Genomic DNA, 19,085 nt, shown 5'->3' with positions numbered 1-19,085 from the left:
CTTGTGGACTGAAGGGTCCCGGGTTCAATTCCAGTCGGGGGCATGTGCCTGGGTTGCGGGCACATCTCCCGTGGGAGATGTGCAGGAGGCAGCTGATTGATGTTTCTCTCTCATCAATGTTTCTATCTCTCTCCCTTCCTCTCTGTAAAAAATCAATAAAATATATTTTTTAAAAAAAGAAAACCTCACAAGTCAACAAGCTGACCTCCCAAAGCATCATACCCATGGTAAAAGGTACCAGAAACCATTCATTTGACATTTAATGCTAATTTACCTTTTTTCTTTACCATTTTTTCCCCCACAAATGCCTCAGGCTGCCTGCATATAACAATAATTTATAAAGTTAAAAGTTTATGTGAGGCCCCTTTTAAAATGACAGATCTGAACTTGAGTCTTCAATTCTGCACCTGCTGATGTGGGAAAGGGGGCATGATAAGGAAGAAAAGTTGTAATTACAGTCCTTTATTTTAGGACTCTCTCCAGCTTCAGGGACTATTAACTGTCAAGTGATGCATTGTACTAAAGAATCCCAACAGAATGCATAAAATTCCATTCATTTTGCAGTCAAAGGGAGTGGGGAAATTCTAATATCTGAAACTCAATGTGTGTGTGTGTGTGTGTGTGTGTGTGTGTGTGTGTGTCTGAAAACAGTTTCTTAGTATAACATTTAAGTAACTCAAAACTTAAAACTGGTCATATACTGTGCAAGGTTACTGGGATAAAACTGACTATTTCAAAGGAAGGGGAAATACAGGAACCAATAGGGGACAAAAACAATAGCAAGGCTGTCAACTCATTATTGCCAAACCCATTTCTCAGCATACTTTGTTTTCAAAGTTAAGTGACTTCACCCTATTTCCACATCAATATCAAAGCTGATCTAAGAAGTTGGGAAATCTTGGGCCCTCAAATCCAGAACCAAATACATACTTAGCCCAATTACTTGGGAGTCTTAACTTTAGCTAGATTAATATTCTGCTCTGTTGAACTTATCTAAATAAGCCAGATTTATGTGTAACATTCCCCTACTCCTCCCCCCAAAAAAATAATTTTGGGAAGAGGAAAGAAATGTAGAGAGAAAAGAATTTTTACATTCCTTAATCCCTAACTCACTAATTGAACCATAGCTTCTCAAGGTTGGTATGAGCCTTTTAGGTACAAAAAAACTATAAACATTTTAGCTTAGTTCCCTTTGCCATTGTTAAAACATTAAGTGCCAAAAACAATGCACACCTCACTTCTCTTCCTACCAACATTAGGAAAGGGCCACACACTAGGCAGAGACTTAGTGGAAAGCAAGTATCATATACTGTGTTAATCATTGTAGGTGATTAAAAGTTAAGAGATCCAGGTATAAAAGTTAATCCCTTTATATTTTTAAAATATTGATTTAACTACGATGGACAGCTTCTTAATGTCAAATATAAAAAAGAGGAGAAAAGAAATTTCTGTTTATTGTGGGACAGTTACATGTCAAGCATGGTGCTGAATGTTTTAAGACACTGCAAACAACCTAATTATGCTAAATATTTCATTGGAGGTGTTTAACATTAATATTCACTTCTGAATATTAGTAGTGTGAATATTAATACTTGATTTATCTGAGATACAAAAACATAAAATTAAACAGCCTGAGATTTGGTTGCAGCCAGCATATTGGTCCATAGGAAAAACATGAGTGACTGATGAGCCGTTCCTCTCTGCTAAGTCATTACGTTCATCCACATGTGCTCTAGTGTTGAAATACTTTGTGCAAATACCACTTCCCCTCTCCAGATCCCCAAAGTGTCGCTACTAGGCTACTGCCCAGAAATAAGCACACCGCTATTTTGATCAACTTTGGCTCCTTTTTATTCAGGAAGCACACACATTCTTTTTATATACTTTCTTTTTACATTCCAGAAATAAGCGAAAAATAGCTGTTTTAAATATGTTACAAAGTTGGCTTTTGAGCTTAATAAGCTTTTTGAGAGAGTGACCAGCCAACAGACCTTTTCATCAAAGCACCAAAGTATCTTCAGTCTTTTACCAAGTTCTACTACAGCTCTGGCCGCCCTGGATGCGCTGTACATCCAAACTGCGTGAAAGCTACAATGGAGAGTTGCTGTGAGTCTCTGCAAGGCACCAAGAACAAACAGTTCCAGCTTCCTTTCTTCAGGTTAAACCAAAGTCTCTGAAAGTTTTCAAGTGCTCTCTCAAGTAGTGCTCGTTCAGCATGAAGACTAGAATTTGTTAAAACTGATATATCACAAGGTACAATACACACTTCCAATATGCTGAAAACCACATGGTAGAAGTTATAAATAAGCGAACACTAAATTCTTTTTAAGAAAGTTTTACATCATTTAGTCGATAAGGACATTTACACGTACAGCACAAGTTACTGTTAAACATTCTATAACTGGATTCACACAAAGATGAAAATAGATAATACAAAATGATCTGACATTTTAAGTCTGGAATTAGGTTTTATTGTAGTTAATATCAACTTCACATATTGTTGCAGGTTGCTGTGCTATGCCCTTCAAGATGGGAATTTCTTTCTCAGGGTGAAATTACATTTGGATATGCGCTCTTGCTTTGTACAAACTACTAAAATCTGAGGGACACAGCAATATCAAAGACACAAACGGTAACTGCACAAAAGCATCTGCTGGATTAAGCTAATACAAGTGGACATACTTTTTCAGGTTCCAATATCTAATAAAGCTCTATATGAAATGAACAAGGTGAAACATCTTAAGAATGAATATACTCTGCAACTGGAACATGTAGCATTTCTTTAATTCACAGATATGCCTCATTAGGCATTTACAAAATAAATTAGTAAGATCTCAATTTGCTTGAGGCATCACAAGCTCATAATGCCCCACTTGGCCTTCCTGTTTGAGCTGATCTAGTAGGTCTTCCTTCCGTCTTTTTCTACCTACCACCAGGTACCTGTCATGGCCTACCCCATGAGACTTACTTTTAAGACCATACTTCTGGGCGATTTGATGTATTTGCTTCCGCTCGTCGTTAGTCAGCTCTGTAGAGAAAGTCAAATCGCTGTGGCTCTCGGAGCGGGCGTAGTTTCTGATGATCTGTTCAATATCTCTCTTGGCAATTTTGTTTACCCTTTCTACATCAAGACCAAGCCCTTCCCGCTTATGCTGCTCTTTGACAGAGATTGGCTCCCGAATGCCCTCACCAGATTTACCTAAACCACCACCCGTCCAACCCATCTTTCTCAACAGCTGATTCCCTATGTTATCTTCTTTGATTTGTTGCTTGTAAGCCTCCTCTGCTGAGCGGCCCTGAATTTCATTTCTTGAAATCACATCTTCAATAGCTCCTTTCTTCAAGTTGTTAATGACAGTCGGCTGGGTCTTCTTGAGGATTTTCACAGCTTCCCCAGCAGCTTCATATTTGACAGTTTTCTTCACCCCAACTGCTTCTGCAATGACTTCACTCTCCAGAATCACCTTGCATTTCCATCGGAGGCCTGTCATTCTTTCATAGACGTATTCAACTGTCATGCGGTTAAACTGAGCTGTGTCGTTCATCGTGCACACAGGATTTGAAGAATTCTCATAAACTACAAGATCCTTTATATCTTTCTTCTTGCCAGATCCCTTGGGTGAAGAGCCTGCTTGGCATTGTGAACTTTTGACAGATGGGTAAGTGGGTTGTGTTTTTTGAAGGATTTTCAAAGCCTCATCAGCAGCTGCATGTTTACTTGTTTTTTTGGTTCCATAACCTTCAGCTAAGCAATGATCTTGCAAAAACACTCGACAACGCCATGTGCGGTTTGGCATCATCTCATATTTGTATTCAACTGACATTTTGTTGAATGAGGCGGAATTGTTAAGGATACCAATAGCATCGTTTGCATTTTCTGTAAGGACAAAATTGGTCCAGTGTTTGGCAGAAGCATTATAAATTGGCTGCCCAGAGGCATCCTTAGCCAACACCACCAGCTCTTCTGGCGGCTTCAGAGCTGGAGGAAAGTCATACGAAGGCATGCCAATCTGACACACCACAAGGTCCTCTCCAAATGTGTGTTTGAATTTCCGCCGGATAACCCTAACTTCAATACGCTTCTGCAAGAGTTTTACAGCTAGCTCAGTAGCTCGATCCCTGGACCCATTCTTGCTGCCAGCATACCCTGTAGTTAAGTAGATATTTTGGCATCTAACTTCACAAGCATAACCATCTGTCAGAAGTTTTTTATTTTTAGGGATGTCAGCAGGGGGGATTTCTTTTAAAGGAACATATATATACTCAGGATTTGTCTTACATGCCTGAATACAACGAGTTAACATGTATGTATAATTAATTTTATCAGATCCGGAAGTCATCTCTGGATTAGAAAGGTTGCTCCAGATGGTCGCTGTTAATTTTTCAATAAAATACTGCTTCTCAGCTACCACTGACTCAGGAAATGTCTGTGATAGTGAGGGCTCAGGAGCTGACTGCAAGTTTGCCTGCTGTGCTGTGCTGCTTGAGGCAGGGTTCCCACGGTCAAAATACATGTTGGATGTTACAGGCTGGTCTTTTGTGAAAAGAAATCCTGCTGAATCACAATACTGAGAATTCCCATCTTGTGCACTGAAAGAGTCTTGAGTATAATCTTGGTAGATGTTTCTTGGCATTCTGGCAAAATGTGTTTGTTCATTTACCTCCTTTGTTTGAGAGCCATAAGGATCTTCCTGTCTTTCAAAATCTTTTGAACTACTAGCTACAAAATGTACAGGCTCAAAACGAGGTCTCACATGGAATTTGGAACCGGCTTGCTTTTTAGGAGGATTTTGACCTATAGAATGAGTGAAATTTACAATTCATTAAAGAGGGAATATTTCAAAAGAACCAAACAGGAAAACAGTACTAACTGTATTATTTGCAAGCTGCATTGTTGGTATAAGATACTTTCTATCACAAAAACTTCAGATCATTGAGGTGACGGCAGTCAAATAGCAATGTAAGGTTCCAGCATAAGTGGGGATGATTCCTGTCCTTTTGTGTGTAAGGGAAGGAACTTGATAGAAAATATGCCATTGAGTCAAGTATGCAGGTCACGGCCATGCACGATGGTAGTTGCCTTTGCGTCTAATAAGTTAAAGCACAGGAGATGTGTACAGACTAAGAAGTTGTTCCAGTATTAATCTCATACCACCTGTGCTGAAAAGCTCCCTTCATAAGGACTGCAGATGGAACAGATGGCTCTGCTGCAACACAGATGATGACCAGAGGCATTTACAAAGCTTCTCTCTTTTGTGTCAGAGGTGAGTGACTCTGTGATGGCGCTTTACACATAGTTGTGACTAAAACTCAAATAAAAATAATTCTCAAAAGATCCAAAAGGTTTTCAACTTCAAAATCTTAGTTCTGACCTGTTATGCACCAAAGAGTGTTTGCTACGTTTTATTTCTAGAACAAGCAACAGCTGGAAACTAATGTTTTATGAGGTATATCAAATTTAAAGCTATGGAAGAACTCTGATGAAGCTACATCAGACACTAGAGCTTCCTCCCTACAACAGTATTCAGTAGAAAGCTGGTCCATCTTGGACCCATCCAAGAGGATTTAGTTACTTAGATGCTCAAATGATCAGAGTATAAGGTTTTTCTATTTAGAGGGAGGTTCATGGCATGGACTTTAAGCATAGCATTATAGTGTGACTTCAGTATTCTTAGTCTTCAGTTCTATTTAGCATCCTCAAAAAACAAACAAAACAAACCCAATTGTGCATAACCAGAAGTTAATTTTTTTTTTTACATTTGTGTAAGATCCAATGTCATGAATGTTATACCACTCATATTGTGTGTTTTTTTTAAAAAAAAATAAAGGCCATGCCGTTTCTTCAAATCCCATTTTCCAGAAACAAGTATACTCACCATCATATGTTGAGAGGTGACGTTTATGACCCTTAGAAGGTTTGGACAGCATCAGATCATATGAAGGCATCTCCCCAATATCAATACCTTCAGCCATTTGGAGAATTTTTTCCATCAAGCGTGGGCTATACCTATTTAAATTAATATAATCTACCATTAAAACAGATAAGAATGTAGTTTTTTAAAAAGCTTCTAAATGAGCCAATTTTATAATTGTTCCCACGGGACATTTTTAACAGAGTATCTTGGCTATAAAACTGAAGAATTTGCCCTAAAATACTTACCTATCAAATGAGTAATTATGGTACTGTCATTTCAAGCCATATAAGCATATAATCAAGACATTTAAGCCAATATCATCAATGAATCCACAAACAAGTGCTGGCAAGGATATGGAGAACAGGGAACCCTCTTGCACTGTTGGTGGGGATGCAAATTGGTGCAGCCACTATGGGGAACAGTATGGAGGGTCCTCAAAAAACTAAAAATGTGCCTGGCCGGTGTGGCTTAGTGGTTGAGCATCGACGTATGAACCTGGAGGTCATGATTCAATTCCTCATCAGGGCACTTGCGGGCTTGATCCCCAGTGGGGGGCATGCAGGAGGCATCCGAAAGATGATTCTCTCTCATCATTGATGTTTCTATCTCTCTCTCCCTCTCCCTTCCTCTCTGAAATAAATAAAAATATATTAAAAACAAACAAACAAAAACCTAAATATGTAACTGCCTTATGACCCAGCAATTCCACTTCTGGGAATATACCCAAAGAAATCCAAAACACTAATTCAAAAGAATATATGCACCCTTATGTTCATTGTAGTGTTATTTACAATAGCCAAGATATGGAAACAACCTAAGTGCCCATCAATAGAAGAATGGATTAAAAAAGTGGTGGTAAATATATATAGGATGTCCTCAAAAATGTATACACACACTTTGAATAATTATTAAGGCAGTGTTTATTAAAATACATTTCATTTTCAAAATTGAGGTATGAGCTGTTAAAGTATGTATACTTTTTTGGGACACCCTGTATATACAATGAATATCACTCATCCACAAAAAGAATTAAAAGTTTACCATTTGTGATAGGATGGATGGACCTAGAGGGTATTATGCTAAGTGAAGTAAGTCAGACAGAGAAAGACAAATACTGTAAGATTTCACTTATATGTGGAGTATAAAAAACAAGATAAATGAACAAACAAAATTGAAACAGACTCACAGATACACTGAGTGGACTGTTGGTTGCCAAAAGGGAAGGGCGATTGGGAACTGGGTGAAGGAGGATGAAGGGATTGAGAAGTATACATTGTAGTTACAAATAGTCATGGGAATGTAAAGTACAGCATAGAAAATGCAATAACTATGTATGGTGCCAGGTGAGTACTTGAAATATTTGGGGGAACACTTTATAAAGTACATGACTGTTTAACCACTATGCTATATACACCTAAAACTAATACAAAATAATACTGAATGTGCCCGGCCAGCATGACTCAGTGCTTGAGCGTCAACCTATGACCCAGAAGGTCAAGGTTCAATTCCAAGTCACAGCACATGACTGGGTTGTAGGCTCCGCCCCCAGGGTGGGGCGTGCAGGAGGCAGCCAATCAATGATTCTCTCTCATCATTGATCTCTCCCCCGTCCTCTCTGAAATAAAAAAAATAAAAATAAAAATACTGAATATAAACTATAATTGAAAAATAAAAATTTAAGTTCTTTTAAAAAAAGAAATGTAAGCCCGGCTGGTGTGGCTCAGTGCTTGAGCACTGACCTATGAACCAGGAGGTCATGGTTTGATTCCCAGTCAGGACACATGCCCCGGTTGCGGGCTCAATCCCCGGTGTGGGACATGCAGGAAGCAATTGATCAGTAATTCTTTCTCATCATTGATGTTTCTATCTCTCCCTCCCTTTCTGAAATCAATAAAAGAAAAAAAGTGTAAGCCAATACCTTATCTTTAAGTTTGAATTGAAAATATCCATATAAATTCATGATTTATTTTTCCTCTATCATATATGTATATTATATGCAAATAATTCATTGATATATTTATCAAAGTACTAAGAGTGTTAAGAGCTGCTGGGTTAACATCCAGATTGTGATCTCTATCATTTCCATGAAAAAGAATCAAAGTCCTTAGAGAAATGGCTGATTCCAAGTCTGGGGCAAGAAATGTGTAAGATGAACCTGGCAGATATTCTTGTGCCTGAAAACAGGGAAGCTGTCAAAGACTTCAGGAATTAGATCAAGTGGACTCAGAAGCCAACTTGAATAGCCTCCCACTGGCAAAATAAGTCAACTTGAGTATCAATAAGAACAATAATAGCAGTGGATTGAGACACATCAAATATGTTAAAAATCCATTAGCTCAAAAAGGTACTTACAAACTCATTATTGGTCATCTTTGGAGGATGGTAGAAAATCAAGTCATTATTCCAAAAATGGGTAATATTAAGGAAGAAACCAAGTATTTATTTGGCATTTTCCATATAAATTATACCTCAGAGCAACTAAAGAGTTGATGAAGAAAATCTCTTTTACAGAAGCAGCCCAGCTATTAAGTGTAGGAATGAAAGAATACTACCATTTTGCAACCCATAATGCAATAATAAATGGTCATCAATGGCTGCTAAGCCTATTAGGTGAAAAGTTGATGGGGAAAAACCCAGAAATAGACCCACACAAACATGCTCAACTGATTGTTAACAACATTGCAAAAGCAGTTCGACAGAGGAAGGACAGCCTTTTCAACATATGGTACTGGAGCAAGTGGGCATCCACAGGCAACAAACAAAACCTCAACCTACACTTCAAACTTTATACAAAGATTAATTCAAAGTGCATCACAGACCTCAATGTAAAATGTAAACCTATAAAAGTTGTACAAAAAAAAAAAAAAAAAAAAAAACAGGAGAAAATCTTCAGGATCTGGGCCAGGCAAACAGTTCTTATACTTGACACCAAAAGCATGATCCATAAAAGGAATAGCTGATAAAATGCACTTCATCAAAATTAAAAACTTTTGCTCTCAAAAGACCTTGTTAAGAGGATGAAAAGCTACAAACTGGGAGAAATATTTGCAAGCCACACACTTGACAAAAAAACTACTATCTAGCCCTAGCCGGCTTGGCTCAGTGGATAGAGCATCAGCCTTCGGACTGAAAGGTCCCGGGTTCAATTCTGGCCAAGGGCCCATGTCTGGGTTGCAGGCTTGATTCCCAGTGGGGGGAGTGCAGGAGGCAGCTGATCAATGATTCTCTCTCATCATGGATGTTTCTTTCTCTCTCTCCTCCCTTCCTCTCTGAAATCAATAAATATATTTCAAAACAAAACAAAAAAACTAGTATCTAATAGAAATGCCTCTCAAAACGCAACAGTAAAAAACTCATATTTAAAAACAAACAAAAGATATGAACAGAACATTTTACCAAACAGGAAATATAGATTGCATATAAGCACATTGAAAACATCATTAACCACCAGAGAAATGCAATTTAAAACCACAACGAGATATGACTACACACATCACAATGGCTAAAATAAAAAATAGCAGCAACACCCAATGCTGGCAAGGATGCAGAGAACCTGGATCACTTACACATCGCTGGTGGGAATGTAAAACAGTCTGGCCACTCTGGAAAATCTCCAGCAGGTCTTTAGGGCTTTAAAAGGTAGCTTATTATGTACCAAGCTTTTGGAAATCAGGATGCTATTCAATTGTCCCACCATGCCTAGCACATAAAAGATGATTTCTAATAGACAAAAAACATCTGAGTTCATGAACTTACATTCTTGAACAAAAACAGGTACATGTAGGTGCATATTTATGATATATAATGGCACCTGAAATTTAATAAATATTCAGTAATAGATGCTTAAAAATTTTTTTAAATATATTAAACTGGGTCTACTAAATCCAAGTAAGAAAGCTGAAGTTTGAAAACTCAGCAAAGATTAAGATGGCCAATTATAGCCGAAACCAGTTTGGCTCAGTGGATAGAGCGTTGGCCTGCGGACTAAAAGGTCCTGGGTTCGATTCCAGTCAAGGGCATGTACCTGGGTTGCGGGCACATCCCCAGTAGGTGGTGTGCAGGAGGCAGCTGATCGATGTTTCTCTCTCATCGATGCTTCAAACTCTCTCTCTCTCTCCCTTCCTCTCTGTAAAAAATCACTAAAATATATTTTTTAAAAAAAGATGGTCAATTATAAAATTACTAAAGGCCCGGTGCACAAAATTCATGCATGGGGTAGGAGGGGTAGGGGGGAGGTCCCTCAACCCTGCCTGTGCCCTCAGTCTGGGAGCCCTCAGGGGATGTCCAATTGATGGCTTAGGCCTGCTCCCCCTGGCTTGTGGCTGAGTGGTGCTCCCCCTGTGGGAGCACACTGACCACCAGAGGGCAGCTCCTGCATTGAGTGTCTGCCCCCTGGTGGTCAGTGCACATCATAGCGACCAGTCTTTCCACCGTTCAGTCAATTTGCATATGAGCCTTTTATTATATAGGATTTATTCAAAACCATTCATAAGACTCCTAACATATGTGAATAACAAACAACCAGATTATTGATAAATCTTTTGAACACTCACACTTCCACTTCATTAGTGGTGACTGATGCCCTCTACCTACTGTGGGCAAAGTTAGTTTTACAGCATGAGCCCATTGGCATCTGCAACAGCCTCACATCAACAAGGAAAAGAAGAGACAAATAATCAAGGTGGAAAAGCTGGTTGCATTTTAAGATACACCTTCCTGATTAATTAATATCACATCAAAGATCAATAGGCCAGAATTCTGATTCTAATCCTGTCGATGAAGAATGATTGGAAAACAATGCTCCAGTTAACCAAACATTCTGCTTCATTAAATACATATACATTTATCCACAATTTAAGTACATATCATGCAGATCCCTAGGCATTCATATGAATAATTATTTAAGTGCTACAGATGTAACTTTTCATCAGCCACAAGATTTTTTTTTGTCAATCCTCACCTGAGGATATTTTTCCATTGATTGTTAGGAGGAGTGGAAGAAAGGAAAGACAGAAACATCAGTGTGTTTGGTTGCCTCCTGCATGTGCCCCGACCAGGACCCAGGCCAGGGAAGAGCCTGCAACCAAGGTACGGTACATGCCCTTGACCGGAATCAAACCCAGGATCCTTTGGTCCCCAGGCCGATGCTCTATCCACTGAGCCAAACCGGCTAGGGCACAAGATATATATATATATATATATATTTTTTTTTTTTACAAGATATATTTTAGAAATGGCTTGCAGAAAAAAGTTCTTGACAGATTGTTTTCTTTTATGAAACAGAGAAATAATTTCAGCTATTTTGAGCTTCCTAATTGCCTAGACCAGCGGTTCTCAACCTGTGGGTCGTGACCCCTTTGGGGGTCGAACGACCCTTTCACCGGAGTCGCCTAAGACCATCGGAAAACACATATATAATTACATATTGTTTTTGTGATTAATCACAATGCTTTAATTATGTTCAATTTGTAACAATGAAAATACATCCTGCATATCAGGTATTTACATTACGATTCATAACAGTAGCAAAATTACAGTTATGAAGTAGCAACGAAAATAATTTTATGGTTGGGGGTAACCACAACATGAGGAACTGTATTAAAGGGTCGCGGCATCAGGAAGGTTGAGAACCACTGGCCTAGACTATGATGGAAAAATGATGAAAAGGCAGACTGGAAAACATTGTTTTATTTTATCCTTTATTATAAAGCAGTGGCTCTCATAGTGTAATCTCTGGATGGCATCACTCGATTATCAGCATTACCTGCAACTTGTTAGAAATGCAAATTCTGAAATTCTGGGGCCTCACCTCAGACCTACTGAATCAGAAACCCTGGGGATGGGCCCAGCAATCTGTGTTTCAAGAGGCCTGGCTGGTGATTCTGATGCCTGCCTATATTTGAGAACCACTGTTAGAGTTAAAGAGATACAGTATTCAAACTTGTACCTTGAAAATCATTACCACCAAAAAAATGAAACATGTTTTGCCTTCCTGCACATTTGAGCCCCTCCTGGCTTGGTCTTATAATTAAGAAATTTTCAAGATATCCTTGAGCCCTAACCGGTTTGGCTCAGTGGATAGAGCGTCGGCCTGGGGACTCAAGGGTCCCAGGTTCGATTCCGGTCAAGGGCATGTACCTTGGTTGCGGGCACATACCCAGTGAGGACTGTGCAGAAGGCAGCTGATCGATGTTTTTCTCTCATCGATGTTTCTGGCTCTCTGTCCCTCTCCCTTCCTCTCTGTGAAAAATCAATAAAATATATTTAAAAAAAAGATATCCTTGACCTAGGAGTTGATACAGTTGATACCTAGAACTGAAACAATACAAAAAGTCCTGCTAGATGGGGGGAAAAATTCAACAAGTTCCCTTCTTGCTACTGTTAACAACCTGTTCTAAAAGTCAAGGGTGGACTGTAAAGTTCAGAATATGCACTTTTGCCGTGTATTCTGCAGTTCCCTTGAGAGAAAGAAGAGCCTTCTGTCACAAAAAAAAAGACCATAAAACAAGAGCTCTGCCAATATCAACATTAACAAGTACATAGATTTTCTCCACCTGAAGATGACAGCTAACATAAAAGTGGAAGACTGCACTTGGTTCCTAGCTCCCAAAATTCTTTATTGCCTCTTCTTTTTCCTACATCTAAACTAGATATAATGCAAACATTACTTTTCTGTTATGGTATATTTTTTGGTGTGTTTTTTGTGGGTTTTTTTTGCTTTTGTTTTTTGTTAATCCTCATCTGAGGATATTTTTCCATTTTTAAAAAGAGTGGAAGGAAGGGAGACAGAAACATCGATGTGAGAGACACATCGATGTTTTTTATCGATTGGTTGCCTCCTGCATGCGGAGGGGCTATGGATGGAGCCTGCAACCAAGGTACATGCCCTTGACTAGAATTGAACCCAGGACCCTTCAGCCTGCCTATGCTCTAACCCAGGGGTGGGCAAACTTTTTGACTCGAGGGCCACAATGGGTTCTTAAACTGGACCGGAGGGCCGGAACAAAAGCATGGATGGAGTGTTTGTGTGAACTAATATAAATTCAAAGTAAACATCATTACATAAAAGGGTACGGGTCTTTTTTTTTTTTTTTTTTTTTTTTTTTTTTTTTAGTTTTATTCATTTCAAACGGGCCGGATCCGGCCCGCGGGCTGTAGTTTGCCCACGGCTGCTCTAACCAGTTGTTCTAACCAGCTAGGGTTGTTATGCTATTTGATAATGTTATGGCAACTTGTGTTGACTGAACTGACTTTTGTCACATGGTGACTATAGTATATATACTATACACAGGTGATGTGCTTTGGCAAGTGCACATACACATATAAAATGCCTGAAAACTTGAGCTTTTAACACTGACTATCATTGGCCTGGCTTGTGTTTTTAATGCTCTCCTTATATATAAGACTGCTGTTTTTGGAATGAAATCCTGAGGCATAATAATGCGGTGGTCTGTGTGTGTCAGTTACTTGCTTTCATTCCTGGTCCATCCTTCCCAAATATAGCAGCTGTATCTCAGTGGAAAGAGTATCAGAAGACTGTGGGACCTTGGAAAAGTCACTTAACTTCTTGGCCTCCATTGATTCAGCTGTAAAAAATGAGACACCACCTAATTCCCAAAGCTGTTGTATTAAGTGAGATACATAAATTTTAAACTATTTTGTACATTATAAACCTATATTTATCCATTTATTGGGCAGCCATTACACAGAAGGCACTCTTCTAGGCACTGAGAATAAAGGTGTGAACAAGAAACCATAAACCCTTTCCCCAAAGCTTACATTCTAGTGGGAAGGTAAGATTTATTAACACAAAGGATAGATATTATCCTACCATTTAAGATATTTTTTAGGATTCAGATTCCCCATGGCCTTCTGTAATATTAAGATCTATGATAAAGGTACCTTTTTAACTGCAAAAACAACATTATTAAATGAAGGTCAATTAGATTTTTCTGACTTGATTAATAACTGAGGCTTCCCCAGTTGTAACCAGCTCCTCCAGTGAAATAATCATTATCTCTGGAGGCAGAAATTACACTAACCTAGAGAAGATAAAAAAAAACACACACATTAATTTTTGTGATGAGTTCAAAGTACCACACTGAATACCATGTTCAACAATTAAGGGTAAGGGGGGACAATCCTATTTTTCTGTATCTGTTAGTCATTTCTGGACCTGAATTGACTGAATTTTATCTGATAATTTTCCAGAATATCTCATCCTTCCTAATAAAAAATTCACTGTGAGGCAAGAGTCAAAAAAGCCTCTCAATCGATCAAAGGAATGATTAGTCTAATATAAGACCGGGTTGGGGGCTCTGAAATATAGAGGTCCAAGTAGTCCTGTTTAAAAAAAAAATGCGTTGGAACCATACTGCAGTCTCCCGTCTCCATCAAAAGCAAAGAGCTTTCAAAGAGGCCTGTTCAGAATGCGCACTAGGTTTTAGAAAAGGGGGGAGGGGCAAACACACACACATAAAAGCACACCTAAAATCTCACCCAATGATAAATGTTAATCCTTCTGATCATAATTAAGGTGAAAGGAGGGCAATCCATTTTTATAGTAGATATATCCATTTCTTTGTTTGCTTCCACACATATGCGCAAATCTACAAGCAAGGCGGACCCTGCGGCTGAGACACCTCACACAAACCGCCTTTCCAGGAGGAGACAGTAAAACCCAGCTGGGGGGATGTTGTTTTATTTAATGGGGATGGAAAGACAGTGCTCAGGAGACTAGGATTAGAACCGCAGCGCCCCCACCCCCGCGGACCCTAGAAACCGCGACTGTAGGATGTTCTCTGCGGATACCGCATCCTTGGAAGGTCCTACGCAGGTCTCAGGTTCTGCTATTTGTCATTTCTCACGCCCTCCAGAACCATCACCACAATGTTCACCTCTCTAATGGTGATGATTCCTCTTCCAAGCACACCTCTATCTCCATTCCTGGTCTTGGAGGGGTTTCTCCCGCGACCCCCCGCACCCTTCTAGCCGTTATGTCTTCAACCCCTGCCACCTCACTCGGCCAACCCCCTCCCCAGGACAACAGTGTCCTCCAGCATTTCCAAATCTCCAGCCTCTAACCCTCTGTATCCTGCCCCAGTCCCTGTCCCAATCCCCATCACCGTTCTCCTATCCCTGTTCCTTAACCGGATCCGCGCACCTTCCTCACCTGCAACCCAGGAAAACGTGGTTGGTCCAGGCGGCGGAGAGCGCTAGGAGCTGGTCGAGGGCAGCCCCGGGATAGCTGTGTAGGTGCCGACAGATGAAGCTGCGTCGCAGAGCCCACTGCCAGTCACTTTCGTGGCTATAGCGCCACTGCTCCAGCACTGGATCAGGCGGGGGCGGCGGCGGCGGGAGGGGGAGCAGCGGCGGCGGCGACAGGAAGTCGCCCCCCAAGAGCAGACGTCCGCCAGCCATCTTCTCCGCCCCCAAGCAGGGCCACCAGGGATGAAGCCAACTACGGACCTGGAGCGAGTTGGATCGGGGGCCGGTGGGAGGGGCCGGGTGAGGAGGGGCGCGCCGTGGCGCGAAGACCAACTCTCAGGGGACTAGGGTGTGTGCTTGGAGGGCGAATGCTAAAGAGGAAAAGGAGCTCAGGTCCCGATGCCAGGGCGCGCGCCTGCTGCACTCCAACTCGTGGAGGAGCAGGAGGGCGCCCACTGCAGTCCACGCGCGTCGGGGACGCCGAGCCAGGCCCCGCGCTCCGCACTTCCAGCCACCCGCAGACCCACGCTCAGCACGGGGAGGAGGGGGAAAGCCACCAGCACGCTCTGCTCCCCCTCCTCTGAGTTCCTGCCTACCTACCCGCGTGCAGCCCGGCGGTAGCGAGCCAGTGCGCATGCGCTGCGTGAGATCCCTAACTTCCAAATCCCGTGACCAAATATCGCGCGATGTACATTTCCCCCTTTTATGACGACTACAGGCCTTTGACGCACTACGGTGACTAGCGGAGGGAGGGGACTACGGGAAGTAAATTTTGGAAGATTCTCAGAGGTTCTGGAACATGTTTCCATTGAATCTCTGGAAGACGACCTCAGGTGATTGTTGGCTGCAATGACTCCTCTGACGCTTTCCCCTGAGTTTCTGAGCAGCACGACAATGCGGTGTTCTTTGGGAGGGACTTAGGTTTGTAATGGATTTTACACTTTTTTTTTTTTTTAATGTCAGCTCTCCGAGGTTCCTTTTCTTTAGAGGATAGCTTGAAAAGCTATGTGCGTTATGTGTCGTTAGCTTTGCATTTTATTGTGAGAACATAGGCGAGATTAAATACTTGCAAAGAAAGTAATCCACAATGCCACTTCTCGTACATATTCCATTCCAATTGCTGACAAATAGAGACACCGTGCTTACACAGTTCTTATCATGATTGCAAGTAATTTTGCATTTTCTGTACCAATTTAAAATGTGAAAAATATTACAAAATACAAAAGGGCCCCCAAAGAGCCTTAAAAGCTGCACAGCAACAAATGGCAAAACCACTGTATAGCTGAACACTTCGCTCTAGCAGTGTTCGGGTCAGTTCCCTCAGTCCCTGTCTGCCAACCTGTGTTATTTATGTAGTTCATCAATGAGTATCTGTCAACAGGAATTTACACAGCACTTGTGTGCTCAATACAGGGTGGGGCAAAGTAGGCTTACAGTTGTTTGTATGGAAAATAATACAATTAATAATAAGAAATAATAAACTGTGTTTCCAATACAGCAAGCCTACTTTTGCCCCACACTGGCAGTAATAAAAGGAAAAAGAAACTGGGTTTTCTCTGTCATCCTAGAACTGATTACAGTCTTGGTGGGGAGAAATAGTCCTCTATGAAACTCAATGTCCCACTAGCAGCAGGTCCATTGGATGAGGTGGCTTTGACCCATTGCCCTGTTTCACATTTTAACGACACATTTTTCATTATATGGCACATCTTATGTGTAGGGTGTATTGGATTGAGAAGAGAAGATAACATCACTTTTCACACCGTTTCATAATTATTTATTTCCATGTCTGTCTTGCCTATTTCCTACCTAGTGAGTGTTTTGTCTTTGACTCTATAGCAGGCATTCATGTTGATTGAAGTAAAGGCATTCTTTGAACCACAAGATCAAAACATGATATGAAATAGGAAGCTTAGAGATCATAAATTAAAGTCATTGTAGTATGATTGAAAAAATTAAAGCTGGAGAGGTGAATGACTAGTTGAAGACTGTAGAGACTGTAGCAAAGCTGAGATCATAATCTGGGTCACTTGACTCCTCATCCAGTGCTTTCCCAGCCATTTGCCATTGCATTGCCCTGTTTTTAAAAAAATGTTTTTCTTCACATGTATCATCTTTTGAACTCTTTAAGAAAGTTTGACTTCCCCCTGCCCAGTGTCAGCTCCATGAGAACAAGGAACTCACCTGCCTTGCTTTTTGCACCTATGCCTGGCTACTGTGGGCACTCCATAGATATTTCTTGAGTTGAATGAATGAATGAGTAAAGGCTCTTTCCATTGTCCCAATCTTGTGAAAGTCATTTTCTTGGAGTCTATATTTTAAGCTGATTTGTTATTTTACAGTTGGATTAATTTCAGCCTAAGTTGCCAACCTTCATCAGCAACAGCATTGTCATCAATACATATTGTTCCTAGAAAAAGATTTGAGAAAATAAAAGCTACATCCTCTTAGCTTTGATGAAAACATGTTCATCAGATAGGAACATATAATTGCAATCTGACTTTTGAACTTGGATTACAAAATGAAAGGCAATGAAACTGATGTTAGAGGCGGGCCATTTACTTTACAACAGCCATAACTGGACTCCATTTGAAATTCCCACTGTGGAATACAGTTTCATCTCTAGAAAGCGAAACAAAAATTTGCATGATTATCCATGACCTTATTTCGCTAGTAATCCTTCTGATCAAAATCCTCCAGCCAACCTATATCAGCCAATTCCCTTTTCACAAGCCACATATTTCTCTGTTACCAGGAATTGAAACCCTAAGCTGAAGTAGATTATCTAAAACATTGTTGAAGATAGGTATAGCAAGGAATGATGATAAACTCATCCATTGCAATCCTAAAACAATCCAGAAATTGGTAGTTATCCATCCTAGACACACACACACACACACACACACACACACACACACACACACACACCACTGACAGCTCTGAGCTTCTCTCGATGCCCTTTCCTACGGGGGATTCAGTGAGTGATCACAGGAGGAAAACTTGGAGACTGGTTAAGCACCCCCCATAAACTATCCCAGAAATCAGACCACCAAAAGTTCTTGACCAGAATAGTAGTCTGCACTGCAATATTCTCTTTGAGGTATGTTTACTAACAGATTAAAAGCAATAGCTAGGAGCTCCCACTGGTCACATCTTGGTAATTTGAGTACAAAAATTATTAAGGACAGTAAGGAACCATTGAAACAATAGGAAACTATAAGTCAACAATGACACTAAGTTGACAAATAAGAAAGGGAAAGGGAGGGGCCTTGCTTACAATAGAATATCATAAATTTTTATAGTTGTTGAGCCCTGAGTATGGACTTTCTAAAGCTCAAGCCAAATAAGCTAAGAGGTAGTGGAGGACTTGGAGGGATACTGATGGAAGGTAGGTCTAGGTGGCAAAACCTCTGTGACATACTATTATTGTTCAAATGCACAACTCTTTGAAGGGGTACCCACATTTTAAAAGAATGGCCTTGCAAGAAAGCTGTCCTTTCAGTAAGAGATGAATCTCTTGAAGTGGGGGCATTTCAGACAGGAGAGAACACTGCTTAACCTCAGTGCTTAAACAGGACTCCTGGTTGCTTGGTGTTTTTGAGGGTATTAGAGGCACAGTCCTCTATCTAGAAGTAGTTGGGGTTCTCACCTGCTCAGTACCCCAGGAGCAGGAGCTCATCGACACAGCAAGCCCCTGCCTCCCACCTATGCTCTAGCAAAACTGTGTGCAAATTTTAGTGAATTACTCCCCACTCAACTTGCATTAAAACTTCAGCCATTTGTCTTCATTTCTGATTTATTTTGACCAGCCAGTCGCTTCGAACACCTTTAGTCTGATGATGCATCAACAAGCATTAAAATGCGTTACAGGTGGGGTAAGCATACTATGGCCTGCAGACCAAATCTGGCCCCACCGCCTGTATTTGTATGACCAGCATGCTAAGAATGCTTTTTACATTTTTT

General features: G+C 40.6%; 1 protein-coding gene and 1 long non-coding RNA gene across 3 annotated transcripts; both read right to left on the bottom strand.

Moving 5' to 3' along the window:
• Positions 1–1,827: 1,827 nt before the first annotated feature.
• Positions 1,828–15,749, bottom strand: NKRF (NFKB repressing factor). 2 transcript variants are annotated; one of them, XM_059680143.1, is made up of 4 exons: positions 15,088–15,222; positions 13,387–13,501; positions 5,877–6,007; positions 1,828–4,795 (listed from the first exon to the last, which is right to left on the bottom strand). In XM_059680143.1, exons 3-4 carry the CDS (start codon positions 5,989–5,991, stop codon positions 2,835–2,837), a joined length of 2,076 nt encoding a protein of 691 aa, XP_059536126.1. In that variant the 5' UTR covers positions 5,992–6,007; positions 13,387–13,501; positions 15,088–15,222; the 3' UTR covers positions 1,828–2,834. The 2 variants fall into 2 exon arrangements, with proteins under 2 accessions (XP_059536126.1, XP_059536125.1); XM_059680142.1 differs by lacking the exon at positions 13,387–13,501 and having other exon boundaries at positions 15,088–15,749.
• LOC132224956 (uncharacterized) lies at positions 12,658–13,377 on the bottom strand. The gene is made up of 2 exons (XR_009450771.1): positions 13,083–13,377; positions 12,658–12,838 (listed from the first exon to the last, which is right to left on the bottom strand). It is a non-coding gene; the product is annotated as an uncharacterized LOC132224956 (long non-coding RNA).
• Positions 15,750–19,085: the final 3,336 nt, after the last annotated feature.

Source organism: Myotis daubentonii, chromosome X, assembly GCF_963259705.1.
Source record: "Myotis daubentonii chromosome X, mMyoDau2.1, whole genome shotgun sequence".
NCBI lineage: Eukaryota > Metazoa > Chordata > Mammalia > Chiroptera > Vespertilionidae > Myotis > Myotis daubentonii.
This window is presented reverse-complemented; position numbering and strand designations above follow the sequence as displayed.

What these genes read in the sequence shown, in the direction of transcription:
- NKRF (XM_059680142.1), bottom strand. Translation starts at nt 15,335, where the DNA reads ATGGCTGGCGGACGTCTGCTCTTGGGGGGCGACTTCCTGTCGCCGCCG. An exon ending in CACGTTTTCCTGGGTTGCAG is followed by an intron (nt 6,008 to 15,087) that starts GTGAGGAAGGTG and finishes TAATTTAAATAG; the next exon opens with GTATAGCCCACGCTTGATGG. An exon ending in TCACCTCTCAACATATGATG is followed by an intron (nt 4,796 to 5,876) that starts GTGAGTATACTT and finishes CTCATTCTATAG; the next exon opens with GTCAAAATCCTCCTAAAAAG.